The 24,740-nt window shown below is 43.2% G+C and overlaps 1 protein-coding gene across 1 annotated transcript; it reads right to left on the bottom strand.

Moving 5' to 3' along the window:
• Window positions 1–644: 644 nt before the first annotated feature.
• On the bottom strand, window positions 645–23,351 carry LOC139568718 (voltage-dependent calcium channel gamma-4 subunit-like). Its single transcript, XM_071390751.1, has 4 exons — window positions 22,812–23,351; window positions 4,362–4,445; window positions 2,800–2,940; window positions 645–2,611 (listed from the first exon to the last, which is right to left on the bottom strand). Exons 1-4 carry the CDS (start codon window positions 23,026–23,028, stop codon window positions 2,055–2,057), a joined length of 999 nt encoding a protein of 332 aa, XP_071246852.1. The 5' UTR covers window positions 23,029–23,351; the 3' UTR covers window positions 645–2,054.
• Window positions 23,352–24,740: the final 1,389 nt, after the last annotated feature.

Below are 24,740 nucleotides of genomic sequence, written 5' to 3'. Positions count from 1 at the left end.
GCATGGCCAGGAATCAGATTTGACCGTTCCGACAAGTCGCATGGCCAGGAATCAGATTTGTATCTGACTTTAAACCCCCTATAGAGGTGGTTAGAAACGTGGCTTCAACTATACAATTCCATGTGCTTTTTGGTTGTTGAGACTGCAGGAAAAATAACATATTCAAGTAGGATATACAATTTTTGGGAGATTTGAGTCACTTCAAATTGCTAATGTGAACAAGGCTTTAGTTTTCCAACACATAAGGGAATGACATTTTCTCAAGATGCTGATCCAAAGTAAGTTTAGCGTTTTATCCCCTCATGGTTAAGGTTAGGATTTTAGTAAGCTGATGCTAGATCTGTTCCTACAGGCAACTTCTACATGGAACTTGCCATACACACAGTCCTCCACAGAAGTACATGATTTAAAAAGTAGATTCATAAACAACAAGACATAGCCTACAGTGTGATCTCACCTCTATTTGTGGACACTGATGACAGTCTTTATGGCGTTAGACAAGATATAACAGCATAAATGCTTTTACGTAATATACCTAATAGGTAATGCTTCATAAAGGTGTAAATGAGTTGATACCAATACAGCTTCCCAGAGCAAAATCGAAAATAATACATAACACTCAATAAAGACAACGTCCATTTGATTGAATTAAATCTATTTATATTGATATTCATGAAAATGAGTTCAGTATTTCCATACATCCCCTTACTTATTTTCAATCTACAACGGGTTTGTATTTGGATATTTACTAATAGTAAGAGTGGCAGTGGGTCAGATCATAGTACAAACATACGTAGCGTACAGGTACACCAGTTCCCTCCAATACAAAGACCACAGAGGATAGATAGATGAGGATCACATGACAGTTAGAGAGAAGAATTAGGGTTACAAAATTCCAGTAAGTTTACCAAAATCTCCCAGGTTTTAGAAGATTTGCTATCTAGGACTGAAAAGGGTTCTTCAGCTGTCCCCATATGTGAACCCTTTGAATAACCCTTTTTAGTTCCAGGTAGAACCTTTTGGGGTTTTATGTATACTGAACAAAAATATAAAATGCAACATGCAACGATTTTACTGATTTTACTGAGTTACAGTTCATATACGGAAATCAGTGATTTTAAATTAATTCATTACGCCCTAATCTATGGATTTCACATGACTGTGGCACAGGCATGGGTTGGCCGGGAGGGTATAGGTACAATTATAATTTGTGTTGTTTGACAAAACTGCACATTTTAGAGTGGCCTTTTCTTGCCCCCAGCACAAGGTGTGCCTGTGTAATAATCATGCTGTTTAATCAGCTTCTTCATATGCCACACCTGTAAGGTGGATGGATTATCTTGGCAAAGGAGAAATGCTCACTAACAGGGATGTGAACATATTTGTGCACAACATTTTAGAGAAATACGGTTTTTGTGCATATGTAACATTTCTGGGATCTTTTATTTCAGCTCATGAAACATGAGTTTATATTTTTGTTCAGTATAGAACCCCTTCTACATGGGGTTCTACATGGAACCCAAAAGCAAAAAGGGTTCTACAGCCCAAAACTATTTTGGAACCCTTTCTTCTAAGAGTGTAATCAGAATATTCAAAGTGTGTTGAAAGTGTATAGCACCAGTTACAATGGCAAAATCAACCCCCTCCAGTGAGTTTTATCACTTGACAACATCAAAACAACAAGATATGACTACCATTTGTTGAGGGATATGCAAAACACATACTTTTTTTATCGTGTATCACAGAAGCATTGCTACTAAAGGTCTGGGTTTCTGTAGTCTTTGTAAATGGACTTATAGTAGCTTTACCAAAGGTTTTCGAAATAATCCTTCAGCGTCCATTTCTCCTCCACATTCAAACGAAGACAGACGGCAATTTGTTATACCAAAAAAAGAGCACACTCCATCATATGAACTATGACCTTTCAACATGGAAGATAGTCTGTGTATTGTAGTTGCAACAATGATCCTGGGTCCTGTGCTGTCCAAGTGTTACCTTTTACAGTTTAGTGAAGTTTCCTGTATCCTACCAAGTTCAGAGATGCATTCCAACTCTCATACGGGAGTCGTTCTCCTGTTGACACCCTCCTTCAGATCTTTCTGGAAGCAGTTGTGGACCTGCAGGAAGCTTGAGTCACGCTCTGGACTACAGTACCCAGCTATCCCACTTTTCATCGTGTCCCTACTGAGGGCGTACATGGAGATCCCACCCATGGGCATCCCAAAGCTTGCTCCACTTCCTATGCCTGCTCCCCCTCCTCCTCCCATCTTAACCCCGACGGGTGAGGTCTCTCGGGACGGGTCGGTGGAGCGGGAACTGGAACGGGAGCGTCGCCGCCGGTAACGGTAACTAGGGATACGGGAGTAGGGCGAGGTGGACGAGGTGGTCTTGATGAACTCACGCCTCGCCCGGCACCGCGTCTCCTTGTTCTTCTCGATGTAGATGGTGACAGCGAGAACGCCGACGGACTCGGCCACGATGAAGGACAGAGCCCCGAAGTAGAAAGACCAGCCGTATCCATAGCTGCCCTTATTGTCCTCGTCCTTCTTGTCGCTGGGGTCACCGGCATTACTGGAGATGTAGACGATGATGCCAATGATGTTGCTTAGACCTGAGGAGATACATAGAGAAAGAGGTAGAAATGTAGGGCCTTGCCCATACAGTAGCTTAGCGTTTTCAAAAGTATATACAGTATATGTAAACATCAATATGTGGGTAATGTCTACTCCAAGGCAATGCTAAATATGCAAGGAATCGCCGCCATTGCAATATTTTTAACAGCTGTGGGACGTCACCTACCTGCAGCCACAAACAGGATGCCGGCGCTGAGCAGGATGTTGTTCTTACTGCTGTAGATCCTCCCAGCCCCGACACACAGTCCTCCCAGCAACAACAAGATGTTGCTCAGGATGGGGAAGAGGCTGGAGGCCCGCACTATACCTGTATAGCACACAGCAGTTAGGATGGTTAGCATGTTTACAACGTTAGCATGAATCAAAACATTAGTATGTTTTGGATGATTAGCATTAGCACGTTTAGCATCGCCACTAACTCACTATCTCTGTACATTTTCTGCTGTTATTGCATTATGGATGTACATAGAAGTGTGCTAGTACTTTTAGCATTATTGTTAATGCACCATTTTGGCTGCTATTGCATTACATGCATGTAGCCAACACATGTAAAGTACTAGACATTTTTGGCATGATCACTAAGACACAGTTTTCAAGTTAAAAATAAAACTATGACACAAGCCCTTTTTTTCTTTGTTCTTAGCATTGTTTTATAAATGTATTTTTGTAAGGGTGTTGCCAATACACAGCAGGCCGAGTGCTAACAGCGGTTAGCACGCCCTCTAACAGTCATACTGGAGACACCCTCTGCTTACTCACGCCACTCTTAAACACAGCGCTCAGTGGTGTAAAGTACTTAAGTAGTACTTAAAAGTATTTTCACTTAAGTATTTTTGGGGGGTATCTGTGCTTTACTTTACTAATTATATTTTGGACAACAGTTACTTTTACTCCATACAATTTCCCTGACACCCAAAAGTACTTGTTACATTTTGAATGCTTTAGCAGGACAGGGAACTGGTCCAATTCACACACTTATCAAGAGAACATTGGTCATCCCTACTGCATCTGATTTGGCGGACTCACTCAATTATGTCAACGTTGGAGTGTGCCCCCGGCTATATGTACAAAAACAATTGTGCCATCTGGTTTGCTTAATATAAGGAATTTGAAATAATTTATACTTTTGATACTTAAGTATATGTTAGCAACTTCTATTTACTTTTGATACTTACGTACAGTATATTTAAAACCAAATACTTTTAGACTTTCTCAAGTATTATTTTACTGGGTGACTTTTACTTGAGTCATTTTCTATTTACGTAACTTTACTTTTACTCAAGTATGAAAATGCTGTACTTTTAACACCACTGACGGCTCTATATAAACCCAGCACTTACGCCATCTGTCTCTCTCTCCACAGCTCCAATTACTGTCATGACATCATGCTGTTATGGGCCAGGGCAAAGGGAGTTATGACAGATAAAGCACCCCATGACCACTGGCTACCATTGAGTATCTATGGGCAACCATTGAGTATCTATGGGCTACCATTGAGTATCTATGGGCTACCATTGAGTATCTATGGGCTACCATTGTGTATCTATGGGCTACCATTGTGTATCTATGGGCAACCATTGAGTATCTATGGGCTACCATTGAGTATCTATGGGCTACCATTGAGTATCTATGGGCAACCATTGAGTATCTATGGGCATTGTGTGCTTTACACACGATGATAAAGGATGAAAAGACATCTGGATGTGGTGGCGGGAGACAAGCACTTACGTAAGATGTATTCCGAGCTGTCTGTGTCATAGTTGTTATCTTCTGGGAAGTGATTGATCCGAAGGCAGCTTCCTTTGTTGATCCCTGTGGAGTCAAAAGAACCGCAGAAAGTCTGTCATAAGAGTGCACACTTCACACAGAAGGGTCGAGAAGTTGATTCTAGCTCATGCAGCTTAGTGGACATATGAAACACGGCTAATGATTTTTATACAGGACCAAGACCAAATCCATATTGTGGCAAGAACAGCTCAAATAAGCAAAGAGAAACGACAGTCCATCATTACTTTTAAGACATGAAGGTGAGTCAATATGGATTCTTTTTTGAAGTTTCTTCAAGTGCAGTTGCAAAAACCATCAAACGCTATGATGAAACATGAGGACCGCCACAGGAAATTAAGACCCAGAGTTACCTCTGCAGCAGAGGATAAGCTCATTAGAGTTTACCAGCCCTAAAAATTGCAGCCCAAATAAATGCTTCACAGAGTTCAAGTAATAGAGACATCTCAACATCAACTGTTCAGAGGAGACTGCGTGAATCAGGCCTTCATGGTCAAATTGCTGCAAAGAAACCACTACTAAAGGACAACAATAATAAGAAGAGACTTGCTTGGGCCAAGAAACCTGAGCAATGGACATTAGACCAGTGGAAATCTGTCCTTTGGTCTGATGAGTCCAAATTTGAGATTTTTGGTTCCAACTGTCGTGTCTTTGTGAGATGCAGAGTAAGTGAACAGATGATCTCTGTATGTGTGGTTCCCACCGTGAAGCATGGAGGAGGTGGTGTGATGGTGCTTTGCTGGTGACACTGTCAGTGATTTATTTCGAAATCAAGGCACACTTAACCAGCATGGCTACCACAGCATTCTGCAGCGATACGCCATCCCATCTGGTTTGCGCTTAGTGGGACTATCATTTGTTTTTCAACAGGACAATGACCCAAAACACACCCCCAGGCTGTGTAAGGGCTATTTGACCAAGAAGGAGAGTGATGGAGTGCTGCATCAGATGACCTGGCCTCCACAATCCCCCGACCTCAACCCAATTGAGATGGTTTGGGATGAGTTGTACCGCGGAGTGAAGGAAAAGCAGCCAACAAGTGCTCAGCATATGTGGGAACTCCTTCAAGACTGTTGGAAAAGCATTCCAGGTGGAGCTGGTTGAGAGAATGTCAAGAGTGTACAAAGCTGTCATCAAGGCAAAGGGTGGCTACTTTGAAGAATATAAAATATATTTTGATTTGTTTAAAACTTTTTGGGTTACTACATGATTCCATATGTGTTATTTCATAGTTTTGTCTTCACTACTATTCTACAATGTGGAAAATAGTAAAAATAAAGAAAAACCCTTGAATGAGTAGTTGTTTCCAAACTTTTGACTGGTACTGTATATATGTGTTAACACCAACACCAATTGAGCATGGTTCAGATGGTTTAATAGTCAGAGTTGCAGGTGCTATTGCAGGGTACAGCGAAAGTCTTAGGCTTCGAGCTCCAACATGCAGGGGAGCAGCAGGAGAAAGAATGTTCATAGGGGGAGTAGCAGGTAAGGTAAGTGAGAGTTGAGACAACGCTATACTAATTCAATAATGGTTGTACATCAACAATGTCTGTTCATTAGAAAAATATATTATGCCTCATGACATGTCACAGTGGAAGTGAAGCTAAAACGGTTCCCAATACGCAATGCACTTCTGTGTTGACCTGTAAAGGCACTCACTAAGTAGAGAGATTAGAGATTGCATATTTGCCGTACATTGGGGTTGCTTAATTGTCATAATTAAAAATGACAATACAAATTGATTGCCAAAGAAGAGATGCTGATTATTTTGTTTCCCCACTGATTTTCATACAAAACAAATCATTTAACCTGTGAATTATTATTTATTTAAAAGGATTGTCAATCTGCAAGAGACATTTTCTACCACTGCTAGGAAATTATGTATTCTAGTGGTTAGTGTACCACAGTTAGACAGTCCATTTTCAATATACACATCCCCCCACTAGGGGCAGCAGGCTAGGTCATTTTGATCACAGGCAGGGATTGGAACCAAAATTATTTTCCAATCATTTAGTTCTGAACAGAACCATATCTTTTTTTTGTTCTGTTCCACTGTTCTAACCTGCAAAATAAAGTTTTGAACCAGGTCGAACCCCAAAAAGGTATGGTTTATATATATATATATATTTTTTTTTTTTTATATTTTAATTTTATTTAACTAGGCAAGTCAGTTAAGAACAAATTGTTATTTACAATGACAGCCTAGAAACAGTGCCTTGTTCAGGGGCAGAACTATAGCTTTTTACCTTATTAGCTCGGGGATTCGATCTAGCAACCTTTCGGTTACTGGCCCAACGCTCTAACCACTAGGCTACCTGCCGCTATATTGTTCCATTCTGTTCTTTTTTAAACCTCTGAAATGTTTACATTTAGTTCAACATTAAAATAATTCACCAATCAGTGCGGATAGAGCAATCTATAGTTGCTTACATGTGCGATGGACAGACAACTGTAGGACTCGAGATGCGACAGAAATTTTGTGTATGGGGAAAGAGCGAGAGATGTTGGAGGAGGCTTGGCTTGAAGAGCTGGGCATTATTGACATGCATTATCTGAATTAGGCCCACAGAATTATACCTACAGAGAAGCAGCATCTATTGAATGAATGAACTTCAGAGAGTTGGCTAAACGTTGAACCAGAGCGAGCTAGCTAGCTAACAAGCTGTGTGTGCAGAGCGGCACCAGAATTAAAAACACGTCTTACATTTTTGTAGTTAATAAATCCAATGTGAAACGTGATAACTATAGTATCCTTAACTAGCATTGAAAAAGTTAATTAGAATTAAATAAATAACTTCACCCTAATTTCTGAATCCCGCTTGTAACTTCAGTATACTACAGTAGTTTCGGAGGGGCAGGTAGACTACACACATTGGCAAAGATTTCCAGCTGTCAGGTAGACACTGGAATACGTTTCTGAGTGACAGAGTAAGGGCTTTGCATAGGCGCATTGTTGTGTTTTTTTTGTGGGACTGCATAAAGTGCCCGGAACTTAAAACAACGTGAAATGCTTAATTACAAGCCCTTAACTCTATTTTCTTAAAACGACATTGTTGGTTAAGAAAATATTTACTACATGAACTAAATAAAACATTTATAACACAATAAAATAACAATAATGAGGGGTACCGAGTCAATGTGCAGGGGTACAGGTTAGTCAAAGTAATTTTTACATGTAGGTAGGAGTAAAGGGATTATGCGTAGATAATAAACAGCGTGTAGCAGCAGTGTAAAAACAAAAGACGGGGGTGTCAATGCAAATATTTTAGGTGGCCATTAATTGTTCAGCAGTCTTATGGCTTGGGATTAGAAGCTGTAAAATAACGTTATTAACTGGTTCCCATGATTTTAAAAGAACGGTTCTGTTCCGGAACAGTATAGATCACTTTCGTTCCAGGTTCTGATTCTGTTACTACAAATGTGTTGTTATTTTCTGTTCTGTTCCCTGAACTGGTTCCAACCCTTGCTTACAGGTAGGTACAAGTGATTGACAGGCAATGGTAGAGTGAGAGGTAAATTGAGTAGCCTCTCATCCCGGAATGGTTTACCTGTGTTTGTTTGGACACTTTTCATTTGATATGCCCGTTTGTAAAAAAAAAATAAAAAAAAAAAAAAAAATTGATTGTCGTTTAGGTCACTATCTATGAACATTGATAACCTGCTTGGACTGGCTGACCAAGCTTAGCCTGAACCCTGGAGAGAACAATGTCTACCATAAGGTCACATGCATTGCTTAACTGACTTCTCACGTGAAATGCACACATTTATATCAGATTATGGATGACTTAGGTAGACCTAGGTCCCCTAGATGTAGCAAGCTAAGTTTCACCCCCATATTTGAAACCAACTGAGGACAGGAAAGTCCGTCTGCACACCCACAAAAGAGTTCTGATGTTCTTCAGCCCCAAGGCAAAAACTTCCATTCAAAGAGTGACTCTTGGTTAAGAAAATCTTCTCTGCACTTTTAAGAGAATAAAACATGGCGGTGACATGAATATTGAAACGTTTCTCACTTTCCACTGAAATTGCTGCCTCAACCAGAGGTTGGGAACTCAAGTCAAGTGTGCGAAAGAACAAGGACTTACTTCACGCTTGGACTAAATTCACTCTAAAACAGATATCAATCATTTATGAGACAAGATAGTAATGTAAACATGTCTTTTAAGTGGTTTAATGGTCTGTGTGGTGATACTATATTTCTATGATTGGTGTCTCCAAGACACTGCAGATTTATATTCTTCCCCTCTAATCAGGAAGTGATTCAGGACACCAGGTGAGTGGAATCTATGAACAATCAGTGACTTTAATGGCTACCCGGACTATGGCATTGACCCTTTTTTTACACTGACTCTATGCACACTCACTGGACTCTACCCACACATTCACACATACTTACACTGACACACACACACACAAAACACACTCTCCACACACGCTGCTACTACATTGTTTATTATCTATCCTGATTGCGTAGTCACTTTTACCCCCACCTACATCTACATATTACCTCAACTACCACTACCTAATTTGCTCCCAAGTGGCACAGCGGTCTAAGTCACTGCATCTCAGTGCTAGAGGCGTCACTACAAACCTTGGTTCGATTCCAGGCTGTATCACAACCGGCCGTGATTGGGAGTCCCATAGGGCGCCGCACAATTGGCCCAGCGTCGTCCGGGTTAGGGTTTGGACGGCCGTCATTGTAAATAAGAATTTGTTCTTAACTGACTTGACTAGTTAAATAAATGTTAAAATAATAAATACCCCTGCACATTGACTCGGTACCGGGACTCCTTGTATATAGCAAAATTATTGTTATTTATAGTTTTACTATTTATATTTTAATTTGCAAATGTTCTTACTTTATAACTCTGCATTGTTGGGAAAGGGCTCGTAAGCATTTTGCAGTTTGGAGCAACTACCACCAAACAGACTCCACTGTCACAATGGAAATCAATGAAAAGGCTACAACCAGGACACCCAACTTGAAAGGGATTGAGAGACCCCTAAAACGCCTCCAAACTAGGGCCCCTGGTCTGGGCACAACCCCCACATATCCCATGGGCCCAAAAGCGGCCCACACTCCAATTTAAAACCAACAGAACACAGCTGGAGTGCACCTCTCTATAACACATTACATAGCCCATGGGAGAACGGTGACACAGTCACCCAACTTCAACAGCATTGGAAAAATTGAAAAACACCTCACAGGAACAAAACTCTGGGCTGGTTACAACCCCAACATAGGTTACTTCTACCTCCTATAGCCCCAGGACCCTAACTCACACTCTCGAAGAACCAAGGCCAACAGAACACAAGAGCCCACCGATCTCTACCGTTACAATGAAGTCTATGGGAAATCGATAACATAGACACCTGACTTTACAGACATCCTAAGACCTTCCAAACACTTCCAAAACGGACCCCCTGCTCTGGGCACCTACCTAACATGGCAAACCACTGCCCCAAACACCCCCTGGGCATAGGAAAGGCCGACACCCAAAATCGAAATCAACATCGTATAATCAGAGCCCACCGCTCCCAACAAGTCAATGGGAGAGAGAGAGAAAGACAGCTAGTCACCCGACTTCAACATGATGGTGGGACCACAAAACACCTCAGAAGAACTTCTACACGGGACGGCTCCAACCCCCTTGGGGTATACCATTACCTCTGCCACCTCCCGGACCTGCTACCCTTGAAACAGGCAATTGGCACTTAAAAGAATAGAAGATGAGCCCACCGCTCCCTAACACTAACACACAGGTCAATGGCACACGAGGTCTAGACTACCATCTTTGAGGACACAGTGAGGGTCTTCTACAGCCCTCAGGAACTCCACCAAGGGCTCACTTTATCACACGGAGTGGCACACTTACCTCCTGGACCGATCATTGGTCCACAACGGAAACAGCACCAAAAAAGGTAAGGGCACCCGCTCCAATGCAATTTCCCGTATGGAAAAACATTACAAGCCTTCACCATTTGTAATCAATGGAACAGGCCCTCCATCTCAATAACGCAGGATCCCCACACCACCGGATCTCCATATGACATTGACATCCCAAACTAGCCACTATCAATACTGCATTCTGATTGGACGAATCGGCCATACACCTCACATGCTCAGTGCATGAACACATCATGCACCAATAGGAATCCTCGACACCTATTAGACCACGCCCTTCTCTCTATAAAAGAAGAGCATATGTTCAGTCTCAGCACCCCTTGGTCGAAGTACTTCGAGGAGACTGACTTTAAAAAAAGATACCAACGAAAGAACAATAATACAACGACTACCGATCAGGACTTCAACGACCTCCATGCCCAGCATGAGGAACACAGGCACTTCTACGTCTACCTCTGAATCCCGAAGACGCTAAGAAGGACAACCAGATGCTTTACCTGGTCAACGACGATCCTTCAGACCCTCTACCTCCTATAAAAGGAGACGCACCGATGGACCACCGGAAACATTTTCCGGCCAGCAACCACGTCTCATCTCCGGAACATCACATAATCAACGAATAAATGGACCTCCGGATGCGCCTCCCGGTTGTCAATTTCATCCAACGATGGGAGATCTCCCTCCCCTGCATGACCTCTACCCCCACAGACCCCTTGGGTCCGGCAACCCGATATCAACACCAACACATGAGATAAAGTCGGACGAGCGGAGGAACCGCTGGAAGCTTTTCCCAGCTGGCAACTTGACACCACTTCTACCTGATTCAGCACCCATCAGGGCAGAAGAACCGACAGAACACCGGAAGCTCCTCCCGGTCAACACACCACTCAACTGAGGACACCTACTCCACAGTCTGTGTACTACCACCGCTCCCCACCCAGCGAGGGAGGCCCAGACACCTTCTGACTAGGCTACTATGACACCAACACGGGTCAACGGACCCCCTTTGGTACGGGCAGATACCACCACGAGACAACAGACACTCCCACTACACAGGAAGACCAAGGACAACCAACACAGCGGAACCCGACTGGGCAGCCCGCTGGCACCAGTACGGCACCACTGACCCCAACGTCCATCGCAACAAGAACAGGACGGAGCACCAACACATACTGGGACCCCATCCCCGCCCTACTACGACCACTAGACTCCCAACTGGTTGGAAAGATCCACCTTACTCTATAGAGCAGCCCACTCAGCGACGGGCGGACCGAACCCCGGTCTGGTACCGCTATAGTGATGCCTCCAGAGGTGGTACTGAACCCCATACCACGAGCAGTCTCGGACTACACCACACAAGAGACCACCATGACCACCACTCCTTCTACTACAGGGACCTCGGACGCTTCACAAACCATCTCCTCCCCCTCCCCACTCCCCCTAAAGGGATCAGGGAGCCACGACACCAGGAGCACCACCAAGGAGGTTCTCCCTACGGCAGACCCGAATCACAGTAAGGTCAGACCGGGAAGCAACCCCTCATCCTCCTTCCACCCCAGCATCAACACTACAGCGAGGATCACCTCTAAGCTCATCAGAGCCCGACACCATCTGGAGACGATCAGCCAATATCTCTCAGGCGGCTCCCTACCACCGCGGTGCCAACGAAAGGCGAGATAATTGATCTCCCTCTTCACCCCATCATGCGCAACGGATGTCTCTATAGAGGAACTATCCCTCGCCTCAACTCTATTGATGAGATGCAACCATGAGGTGTTGGAAAGACACTACAGCACGGAGGAGGAAAGGATGTACTCCTCCCTCGGCAGCTACACCAACTGCACAGATTGGAAGGAGGCATGGTGCTTAGGCACCAGATTGGCACAGAAACAACTCAGTAGCCCACTACTAGAACCCCTACTCGAGGACATCCGGGGCTCACTCCCCAGCAATTGGCCTACTCAGGACCACAGCCGCTTCAACCCTCCCCTCACCTGTAATATAACGGGCAGCGAGGCTGAGGACAGCAACACTCGTCCAAGACACTAATACACAGAGCGCCTCAGAGGAAGGAAGCCCATCACCGCACTCCAGGACTAACAGACAGTCTGTTAGTCCTAGATTGGCTCACCACACAACACAGGACAGGGGAAAAAAACTCAGACAGCTCGACGAGGAAGAAAAAGACAGGCCCTCTCCATCATCCCCGGAACCCCAAAGACCCGGCCATACCCAGACCAGGGTGGCACAGGGAGGGCTTCTGATGAGGAACACGACCCGATCCCAGTTCAGATCATGCCCTGACCAGGGTGACTGTACGGGAGGAGACTGAGGAAGTGAAGGTGGCCTCTGAGTCTTCACAACCCGACCATGCCCAGACCAGGGTGGAATGGGTGGTAACTCAGCAGGAACAAGGGGAACAGCCGAAACTCAATCCTTTCCTCTCAACCACTGGGGAAGAAGGAGATGAGGCTAAGACAGACCACGGCCTCAAAATACCGAAGGTATGTCTGGTACCCTACAGACCAAGACCCACTCGTAACTCTGGAACCAGACAAGGGATAGATCGGACGATCAACCTGCTCGCAGCTAAGGGAGACATCCTCCCCACCTTCAAGGATCCCACAGTCAGCCCTCCTGCAATCTCAGGACAGCACTGGAACACCACTGAAAACTAACCACACAATGACGACACCTTAAATCCAGCAAAATTGGTTAACCCAACCGGACACCCACACTACACCCCAGGGACCCACCAAAAAAATCTCTCTACAACTCCGGAACCACCTAATACCAACTCAGTTATGACTCTCCTCTTCCACCGCCCCATCGCCATCTACGTCTCTGTCATCCCAACCAACCCATTCCACTCAACACACTAGGACGCCATCCAACAACACCATCACGGATTACACCACACCTGAAAGGGTGGCGTCATTGTAAATAAGAATTTGTTCTTAACTGACTTGTAAAGGTTAAATAAAAAAATTAAACGAAGATCACAGGAAACGCCAACAATTCAACCATATCAACAGCTCAGGCCATGAGACACAGGGCTGCAGTGACCACGGGTCCTGTCGAGTCTTCGGCGGCGGCTAATGGAATAGGTTTGCCGTGACCACGGATCCTTCCAAAAATCTGATAAAGACCCTCCGCCCCTGCCAAACACTGAGGGTTGCCATGACCATGAGCCTTACATAACTTCTGGTCCGAGCCATCGACTCATCACAACCAACATGAACCATCACAACAACTGACTTAACTACGTCACAGGCTCGGACTGAGACATCAGAGGTTGCCAGTACCATGGGCCTCTACACGTCTCTGACGATGGGCGATAGCGAAGAGTTGCCACAGACCCTTCCACCTTAAGGCTATCCACCGACGCCGGACAACGAGGGTTGCCATGACCATGGGCCCTACACCTACCTCGGCCCGAGCCTCTGACAAACACACAGGACCAACAACACCACAACTACATCATATCAACTCAACTAGATCTACACTCTACCCAACAAGCTATATGACCAGGTGTGTACGCAACTAGGGTTGCACATTTTGGGGAATATTCAGAGGTGGAAACTTTCCGTGGGAATTAACGGAAATATATGCAAATGAATATTAATACCATTTAAATGTAGATGTTTTTTGCATTGGATATATTCACCATATCATATGGAGACAAACATAAACCGTTTACCTTATCAGAAGTAAACAATTGCAAATGATTAACTCCTTCCAATAGAAATACAAAATTAAATTAGATTTTTATTAAATTAGTTGACTCTTCACATGGGATGATTTCACTGAACAACAAAAGAAATTGAATATTGAATGATCCCCAATGATCCATCACATCTCCCAAAAACGTTTTCAACATACATCTGTAAAATGATAGTTTCTAGACTAACGTCTTCCTCTCAGGCTTCCATGTCTTCTCCCTGGACCTCCTCAATGTCCACCTCTTGAACATCAGACTGAGGCCTCATCTTCGCTGTCACTTTTCAACCTTGTTGAGTATGGTTCGTTGTCAGGCTCAAAAAGCCTCAAAGTCCCTTCCACCAGGTGGCTGATGAGATATGTTGGCACGACTGCCATATTGCATCTCCATCCCAAAGCCCTTGCTTGGAAGTGTACTTCGCCAGACTGCCAAGAACCTTGTCCTCATCCAGGCCAAGGTGGCGAGACACGGTAGTGATGACACCATAGACCTTGTTGATCTCTGCACCAGACAGGATGCTCTTGCCAGTATACTTGGGGTCCAACATGTACGCTGTGGCGTGTATGGGCTTCAGGCAGAAGTCTTCACGCTTTTTGATGCATTTCAGAACTGCAGTTTCCTCTGCTTGGAGCAACAGCGAAGTGGGCAGGGCAGTACAGATTTATTCTCTTACATCTGCAAGCAGAATCTGATCATCAGACAGGATGGCAGTGTCTCCCTCAATCCGTGCAATGGCTACTGCTATAGGTTTCAGGCTGCTTACCACTCTTTCCCAAAATACATCATCCAGGAGGATCCACTTGATGGGGCTGTCCATATCGGCAGACTGTGATATGGCCATTTCTTGGAGAGACTCCTTCCCCTCCAGGAGACATGATGACAACACCACCCCATTGGGTGTTGCTGGGCAGATTCAATGTGGTGCTCTTATTCTTCTCACTTTGCTTGGTGAGGTAGATTGCTGCTATAACTTGATGACCCTTCACACACCTAACCATTTCCTTGTCTCTCTTGTAGAGTGTATTAATTGTTTTCAGTGCCATGATGTCCTTGAGGAGCAGATTCAATGCATGTGATGTGAGGGTAGGACTCCTCCACTTTAGACCAAGCAGCCTTCATGTTCGCAGCATTGTCTGTCACCAGTGGAAAAACCTTCTGTGGTCCAAGGTCATTGATGACTGCCTACAGCTCATCTGCAATGTAGAGACCGGTGTGTTTGTCCCTTGTGTCTGAGCTCTTGTAGAATACTGGTAGAGGGGTGGAGATGATGTAGTTAATTATTCCTTGCCCACGAACATTCGACCACCCATCAGATATGGTTGCAATACAGTCTGCTTTCTCTATGATTTGCTTGACCTTCACTTGAACTCTGCATCCAGCAAATTAGTAGATAACGCATGTCTGGTTGGAGGGGTGTATGCTGGGCGAAGAACATTCAGAAATCTCTTCCAATACACATTGCCTGTGAGCATCAGAGGTGAACCAGTTGCATACACAGCTCGAGCAAGACATTCATCAGCATTTCTCTGACTACATTCGATTGAGTCAAAAGAACTTCTGATTCCAGGAGGACCATGAGCTGTTGCTATCGATAAGGTGTCTGATTCATAATTTTCACCTCGAATAGAAGTAGAGGGACTTTTGTCAGAGGTTGCTTGTTGTGAGCGCTAAGGAAACTTTATGCACTTGGTCAGAAGATTCTGCATCTTTGTTGCATTCTTCACATATGATTTGGCAGAGTATATAAATGTACACAGCTTTTCCTTCTACATTAGCTGCAGTGAAATGTCTCCACACATCAGATAGTGCCCGTGGCATTTTCCTGTAAAGATTAGATTTTTTTTTTGTAAAACAACAACAAATACAATTCCATGTACAGATAAAAAGTTAAACAGTTGGATTAAACAACTCCTTTATAAGATAAATGTTTTAAAATTAAACATGTATGGGATCAGGTGAATTAACACTCCTCAGTTAGCAGGCTCAAGCAAGCTAAAACCCACATGGTAGCAAAAACTAACTAGCAGAAATTGTTAACAAGTTAGAAATGATTTAAACACACTTTGCTGTAGGCTACTATTTACTAGTTAACAAAAAATCATGTATGTCATATAAAATATATTCACCCCACCCAGTATTGTAATCAAAACTTACGAGAAAACATGTAGTCTTTGGCTCAGACAGTGTAATAGTGTGGGCTCAATAGGATCTCATTAGTGTGCAAGATCTTGAGAATCAGCCGTGCTGGAAGAATGCACTGTGCATGCAGAGGGTTGCAATTCCATTGAATTGGGGATAGTTTAACCAAAATATGCCACAATACCTAGAATTGCCTTGCGTAACCCACAAAAAAGGTTCACTGTTATAAGCCAACTTTTTTTGATGGATTTAAGCAAAATTCCCCATATTCCCGAGCTTAACTTCACATTGAAAATTTTCCCAAAAATTCCGGAAATTTACCGGAAAGTTTCCGACCCATTGCAACCCTAGACGCAACAGCAGGGCCCCTTTGTCATTAGCCACCAAGGGAACAACAAAAAACACACTGAGGTAACAACCCTCCTGTGTTTAAACACAAATAGACACTCTACACTCTACTCAACAAGCTATACGACCAGGGACGGACGCAACAGCAGTTCTCCTCTGTCATTAGCCACCGAGGGAGCAACAAAAACACAGAGGTGATAACCCTGCTACATTTCAACACAACATCTACTCACACCCTTCCACCCACACACCCAGATGCTTACTAACAGTGATGTAAACAAATGTGTGCACAAATTGAGAGAAATAAGCTTTTTGTGCGCATGGAACATTTCTGGGATCTTTTATTTCAGCTCATGAAACATGGGACCAACACTTTACATGTTGTGTTTATATTTTTGTTCAGTATAGAATAGGCTATCCCTACTGCAGAAAATAGCTGATTTCCTCATATCCAAAGGCCTACCTGTCATTTAGCAGGAGGAATGTAGTAAGGTCCGGAATATAAATGCATATTGATCTGCATATCATTGTGGCAGTAAGGGGGAAACACACTATGAAACCATCTTTAACTTACTCTTCAGATAACTTTACGCTGTATATTTCACACATACTTACTCTACCTCCCTCACACACCTTCTCTCTTTCACTTACTTCCTCTCTCACACACATCCTCTCTCTCTCTCTTACACACACTGACATCACTCTCTCTTGACATGAATTGTAGCCCAATGCTCTAACAAAACCCTAAGGAGGTATCGCTCGGCCTATAGAAGTGTCTATGTGCGTATCAGCTAAGCATACAGAGTCATGATTTACCCAGGAGATTTAGAGGGAGATATAATTAGCATTGGTTCTGATGTACGCTGTAGTGTTGGATACAGGGCAGTACTCTCAATCTATTATGGACTCACAAGGTCTCACTCGCTCACACACACACTGCTCCCAACTTAGAAAATAATTGAAGGAACACCGGAAAAATATAGATTTTTTATTTAAGATATAGTTTTGAATTATTTATATTAGGCATATGCATCTTACCTTTGAAGCACATTCCTTTGAGTAGGCAATCCTTTCCTTTTCCATTCTTCCTGTGCAATCCACATTTGTGCATAGACTATTGGTCAAGTTACCAGGAAGTTTAGCTAGCTAGCTAGGTAACATGACTGAACAAAGAAGTTTATCAAAACAACAATCAGAGGCCCATTAGTAGTTTAAAATGGCCTGCGACATGGTTTATGAAATTATATTAAATGTGAGACGGGGTTTTCAGCGACATAAAGGGGCAAGCATGACTGTCGATATGCTCTGCTTTCCCTCTATGGCACTGAGGCTGCGTAACTAGCCTAGTCTCATAGACTACACGTAACAAAGTAACCTAAATCCGGGACACTCAAATTAGTATGATATGTGACGTTTAGTATGGTTGCATAAGATAGTTACTTAAGGCAAAAACGGAAGTAGGGTGGTTGGGTGGGCGTATAACACGAACGTCTAGCAACAGAAAGGTTGCGAGTTCAAATGTCATCACAGATAACTTTCACATTTTAGCTAATTAACAACTTTTCAACTACTTACTACTTTTTAGTTACTTTGCAACTTCTTAGCTAACCCTAACCTTAAATTTAGCTAACCCTACCCTTAACCCTAACTCCTAAACTTAACCTTAACCCCTAGCCTAGCTTACGTTAGCAAGCTAGCTAATGTTAGCCACCTAGCTAGAATTCGTAACATATATACGTAAATTCGTAACATATTGTAACTTTTTGCAAATTCGTAACATATGTTACAAGTTAAAATGTGTATATCATACAAAATGGGAGATGGATATCCACAAATTAATACATACCATACGAAATGTAACATATCATACTAAATGGAGTGTTTCGGATTTACATAAGGAATAATATACGAAATGGTCTGAGACCAGGTTGGCTTCATAGCCAGACTGGCCTTTGCTCTTGGTTCTAACAATGAAAAGATACAATGTATCCACTTCGCTCGCACTACGAGCCACTCCAATAATTAAACAAATGTAACAACAAAAGATTCCTCAGCTCGCATCACGGCTAGATTTGATTTGTTTTATTTTTTTGTACTTTTACCCCTTTTTCTCCCCAATTGGTAGTTAGTATTGTCCCATCGCTGCAACTCCTGTACGGACTCGGGAGAGGCGACGGTCGAGAGCCAGGCATCCTCCGAAACATGACCCTGCCAAGTCGCACTGCTTCTTGACACACTGCTCGCTTAACCCAGAAGCCAGCCGCACCAATGTGTCGGAGGAAACACTATACAACTGGTGACTGAAGTCAGCTTGCAGGCGCCCGGCCTGCCACAAGGAGTAACTAGAGCGCGATGGAACAATGAAATCCCAGCTGGCCAAACCCTCCCCTAACCTGGATGAAGCAGGGCTGCCTCATGGGTCTCCCGGTCACAGCCAGCTGTGATACAGCCTGGGATCGAACTCGCAGCTGTAGTAACACCTCAAGCACCGTGATGCAGTGCCTTAAACCGCTGCGCAACTCGGGAGGCTTCTTTTTTTTTTTACCTCTCAGCGCACGGTTTAGTTTCCTGAATTTCCGCCTCTGACGTGCCCAAAGTAAACGGCCTGTTATTCAGGCCCAGAAGCTAGGATATGCATATCATTGGTATAATTGGATAGAAAACACTCTGTTAAAATAATGTCTGTGAATATAACAGAACTGATATGGCAGGCAAAAACCAGAGGAAAATCCATTCAGAATATTTTTTTGTTGAGCTCCCAATGACTTCCAATGCAATGCTATTGAAAGATCTAATTTCCGCCTCCCAGATTGCAGTTCCTATGGCTTCCACTAGATATCAACAGTCTTTATACAAGGTTTTAAGCTTGGTGAGCGCCAAGGAAAAAGTCGTCTTTTTTGCGCGCGTGAACGAGGGCGCGCTCTTCGTTCTTTTCCTTTGCTATTGAACATAGTATTCTCCGTATGAAATATTATCGTTTATTTAGATATTAGACAACCTGAGGATTAATAAAAAACATTGTTTTACTTGTTGGGATGAACTTTGCTGGTAACTTTTTGGAATCCTTTGTATGCATGTTGAAGGAGTGGATTATTAAATTCAATGGCACCAACTAAACAACGCTTTTGGGATATAAAGAAGGACTTTATCGAACAAAACGACCTTTCATTGTGTAGCTGGGACCCTTGGGATTGCAAACAGAGGAAGATCTTCAAAAGTAAGTGATTTATTTTATCGCTATTTTTTGATTTTGTTACGCCTGTGCTGGTTTGGAAAATATGTTAATGTGAGGCGCTGTCCTCAGACAATCGAATGCTATGCTTTCGCCGTAAAGCCTTTTTGAAATCTGATAACGCAGTTCGATTACCAAGATTCTAAGCTTTTGAACCATGTAAGACACTTGTATTTTCATGAATGTTTCATATTACGATTTATTATTTTGAATTTGGCGCTCTGCAATTTCACCGGATGTTGTCAAATTTGATCCCGCTAGCGGGATCCGTGCGCTAAGAGGTTTTTTAACTGATGGAGATGTGCAGAAAGAGCTAACAGAGAGAAGCAGGTGAGTAGGGGAGAACGGGAGAGAAAGGGGGTTTCTCTCCCGTCTGTCAGTCATCACTAGTTACCACAGCCACCAAGTCATATAACCAGCTTAATTCTACAATTTCTCTTCTTAAAATGTGATTCTAAATCTAACCATAACCACACTACTAACCTTATGCCTAACCTAAGCTTAAATTAAGACCAAAAATAAATAAATAAAAATTCATGAATTTTTACGATATAGACAATTTTGACTTTGCCTGTGGTAACTAGTGGAAACTCAGTCTGTCTGCCTGCGAGACAACAGTTCATCCTTTATTACTCAGCATAGCATTGCCATGGCAACCTCCTCCTGGTGCCCAAGAAGCACATTGCATGCCTACATCTCAGAGGAGCTCTTTGACATCTTACTCATGTTTTCATACGGGGACTGGCGGGTGTGCGCGTAGACCTGCGTACACACACAACAACGCCATGATTTTAAACCGCCAAAATGTGTTTTGCTAGCTATAAACAGTCTCTCACGACGCCCCTTTGCTTATTACAAACATCATTCAACAATTACCTCACAGAGCAAAACACCCAACAAGACCCATGAATCATCCTCATTATCATCAAGAAGTCGTTCTTATTCAGTCTGGAAAGCAACAATAGCTACTCAAAATCAAAAGCCATTCAAAAACACAAAGAAAGAACCCATCAGAGAGAGACTGACAGTCATTCAACAGGTGTCTCATCTACTTAGAAGGACGTAAATGAGACCCCTCCCACTTTCGCTCTCACTCTCTCTCTCTTTGAAGTGCGTCATCTCGTCATCTCGTCGACACGGAGAGAGACACAGGAGGGAAGCGCTGGTTAAGTGGGAGTTCTTGTTTGATTTACGGCGAGCTGGGAACAAGACTCAAGTTGTTCCGTGCGCGTCTTAAAAGCCTCCCCTGTGCTCTCCCGCAGCGAAGAACATTTTGTTTTACAAGGCACTAAATAAAGAGCTTTCCATTTGGAACACTTCGTTTAAGAGATGAGCAGTGTGAGGCCAATTTAGTAATTTATAGTTCGCTACATACATGTTAGGGGTTGGAGAAAAGTAGAGAGGGTGGAGAAAGGGAAAGAGGATTGTGGGTAATGTTGCAACTTGACGTTGTGTTGCCTAGCTGTGGACATGCATGGAATAGCAATACTTGAGAATTGTATTTTTTTGTCAACCTTCACTTTTCTCGCCCTCTTTCTCGCTCTCTCCATCTCTCTGTGAGTGTCTGTGTGTTAGTGTTCTTCTTTGCCACTGAATAATTTAACTTATCAGTCTGTAGCTTGTAATTCATGCTGTTACTCAAAACATATTGACTGTGGAAGTTGGAAATGGTCTTCTCCAGTTGCGTTCGTATCCTCTCAAGGGAGTCATCGCTTTCCGCTGCGCGATGTGAAGACACGTTTCAGCGCCACGCACAATGGACAGCACCAAATCAGCCGGCTCGATTTTCATGCGCACTTGATTCCACTTTGTAGAAACGAGTTTTATTCAATACTTCACTTGCTAACCTACAGAAGAAATAACAAGTAATATTTACCTAACAAATCACGTTTGTATCATATAGCAAGGTTTGATAATCAAAATGACAAGTGGAAGTGTCCATCTCTCCCCAGGCCAATTTACGCAAGTGCACTACAGTTCGCTTGCAGTTCGCTAGAGAATAATTTCCCAATCGCAACACTACAGCGGTTAGCTGCTGCATATTTATTAACGTGGTTGATTTCGCCTAACAATGACGCAAGTAATCTCAAAGAGCTGGCTAGTGGCTACATCAATGGAGAAGAGTAGATAACTGGATTTTGGTGGGGAAAAGTAGAGACCCAACATCCATTAATTATCCATTATGTCATTTAGATGCTATATTCGTCTGGATGTGACCAAATCGAAGGACACCACTTAACAGATTTACTGTATTGATAGATACAATTCTCAGCACCTGGTTCAAATGGGTAGACATTATAAATTAAGTTGACTGAATCTTTCATTGCTGTGCAACGCTTAGCAAAGCCCAACCCAGGTCTTATGTTGAAACGAGAAAGTCACTTACATATTCGTTCCATCTCGTGTTGGTGAAAAACATACATGCTTTGAATTTGGTTAAAGTTAACCCTATTTGCAGATAGCTATTTCTAAATCTCACTCATGTTTCCATAGCAATGTCTTAGGTGTAGTTGCCAAGCAACAGCATCACATACACTGAACTGGATGGACAAAGAACCGCCGTTTGGAGAAGCGCATCTAAACAGTCTGAAGTTAAACTCGTAGTTTTGCGCTCCTAAAAGTAACAGCCATTGATTATAAACGGGTTGAGTAGGCTATGAATTAGTTCTATTGCACATTTCCATACAGCCGTGCATTATGCATGTACAGTATATGGTAACGAGGCCACGTCATATCCGAAGCGAAAATATAAAGTAGGCCTAATACATTGCATTACGCACAGGGATAAATCACGGTATAACGCGCCCACAATTACTGAGCGTGCACGTACGAGTAGCCTACACCAGCTTCTATCAAACGCCTTAACAACTTTTCACTCTGTGCGTGGACAGTTTATTTCAGTGTAGAAAAGGTTTTTGTCACCTATGTTTTTCCCCAAACGCCCCCAACACACAAAGTAGTCAATGATTCATACATCAGAAACTTTCCTATATTAACCAAATGGAGAAAAAAAACTCAAAATAATAGACCAGAAACGTGACAAAGTACCTTCTATACAACAAATCCGCCACAGTCCAGAGTGCGTCAGGTCGCCTCTAGTTTTCTTGGGTTGTATGTCGTCCGTGGTGACATTGGTGGCGTTACATATGTACGCCCGAGAATAGAGCCAGTAGTCGGTCCCAATAGCTATTGTCATCAGACTGAAGGCTGTAAAAGCGCCCACGATGGTCAGCAGTATCTGACACCCACGGTCACACCACGCCATGACGCCTCATAATAATCCACAACGGGCTATAAACACAGTTAGAGGCACGCGCTCTAACCATATGGCGAATTGGTGCGGCAGAATATGGCTATCGTTGCCGTTTTTTTTCTAGAACATCACTTTCATGTAAACTTCAACTGGAGTGCTTCTTATTAATGTTTAAGTTCGGTAGCTTTTTCCTTTCCACGCTTCTCATGGATTTAATTCCCGAAAGTTCACATCGCAGAAGTCGTTGATTCCTCCACAGGTCGAATTTCATAAACTTGGACGTTTTCCACCCCCAAGAATGGAATGGTGTTTTTCGATGTGGGAATTGCTTTCGCTACTCAAATGAATTAATTTGCCAAAAGAGCGCAACATCTTCTACCAAGACCACACCTTCTATTCAGCTAACCAATGAGAGACGACAATGATGGGTCTCGAGTCGGCATCAGAAAGATACAACATAACAACTGATATCTAACAAGGCAAACCCAATGGCATATGTGGGTATATGAAAATATACTGAACAAAAATATAAACGCAACATGCAACAATTTCTAAGATATTACTGAATTACAGTTCATATAAGGAAATCAGTCAATTGAAATACATTAAATAGGCCCCAATCTATGAATTTCACATGACTGGGAATGCAGATATGCATCTGTTAGTCACAGATACCTTTTTGTTTTTAAAGGTAGGGGCGTGGATCAGAAAACCAGTCAGTATCTGGTGTGACCACCATTTGCCTCATGCAGCGCGACACATCTCCTTCACATAGAGTTGATCAGGCTGTTGATTGTGGCCTGTGGAGTGTTGTCCCACTCCTCTTCAATGGCTGTGCGAAGTTGCTAGATATTGGCGGGAACTGGAACATGCTGTCCTACACGTAACTCCAGGGCATTCCAAACATGCTCAATGGGTGACATGTCTGGGACATGAACTGGGACATTTTCAGCTTCTTGGAATTGTGTACAGATCTTTGACATAGGGCCGTGCATTATCATGCTGAAACATGAGGTGATGGCAGCGGATGAATGGCACTACAATGGGCCTCAGGATCTCGTCACGGTATCTCTGTGCATTCAAATTGCCATTGAAAAAATATGCAATTGTGTTTGTTGTCAGTAGCTTATGCTTGCCCATACCATAACCCCACCGCCACCATGGGGCACTCTGTTCACAATGTTGACATCAGCAAACCGCTCGCCCACACGACGCCATGCACGTGGTCTGCGGTTGTGAGGCCAGTTGAACGTACTGCCAAATTCTCTAAAACGATGTTGGAGGCAGCTTATGGTAGAGAAAGGAACATTCAATTATCTGGCAACAGCTCTGGTGGACATTCCTGCAGTCAGCATGCCAATTGAACACTCCTTAAAAACTTGAGACATCTATGGCATTGTGTTGTGTGACAAAACTTCGCATTTTAGAGTGGCCTTTTACTGTCCCCAGCACAAGGTGCACCTGTGTAATGATCATGCTGTTTAATCAGCTTCTGCCACACCTGTCAGGTGGATGGATTATCTTGGCAAATGAGAAATGCTCACTAACAGGGATGTAAACAAGTTTGTGCACAAAATTTGAGTTAAATAAGGTTTCCTTATATGAACTGTAATTCAGTAATATCTTAGAAATTGTTGCATGTTGCGTTTATATTTTTGTTCAGTATATTTTCATATACCCACATATGCCATTGGGTTTGCCTTGTTAGATATCAGTTGTTATGT

Source organism: Salvelinus alpinus, chromosome 2 (genome assembly GCF_045679555.1).
Source record: "Salvelinus alpinus chromosome 2, SLU_Salpinus.1, whole genome shotgun sequence".
NCBI classification, from domain to species: domain Eukaryota; kingdom Metazoa; phylum Chordata; class Actinopteri; order Salmoniformes; family Salmonidae; genus Salvelinus; species Salvelinus alpinus.
This window is presented reverse-complemented; position numbering and strand designations above follow the sequence as displayed.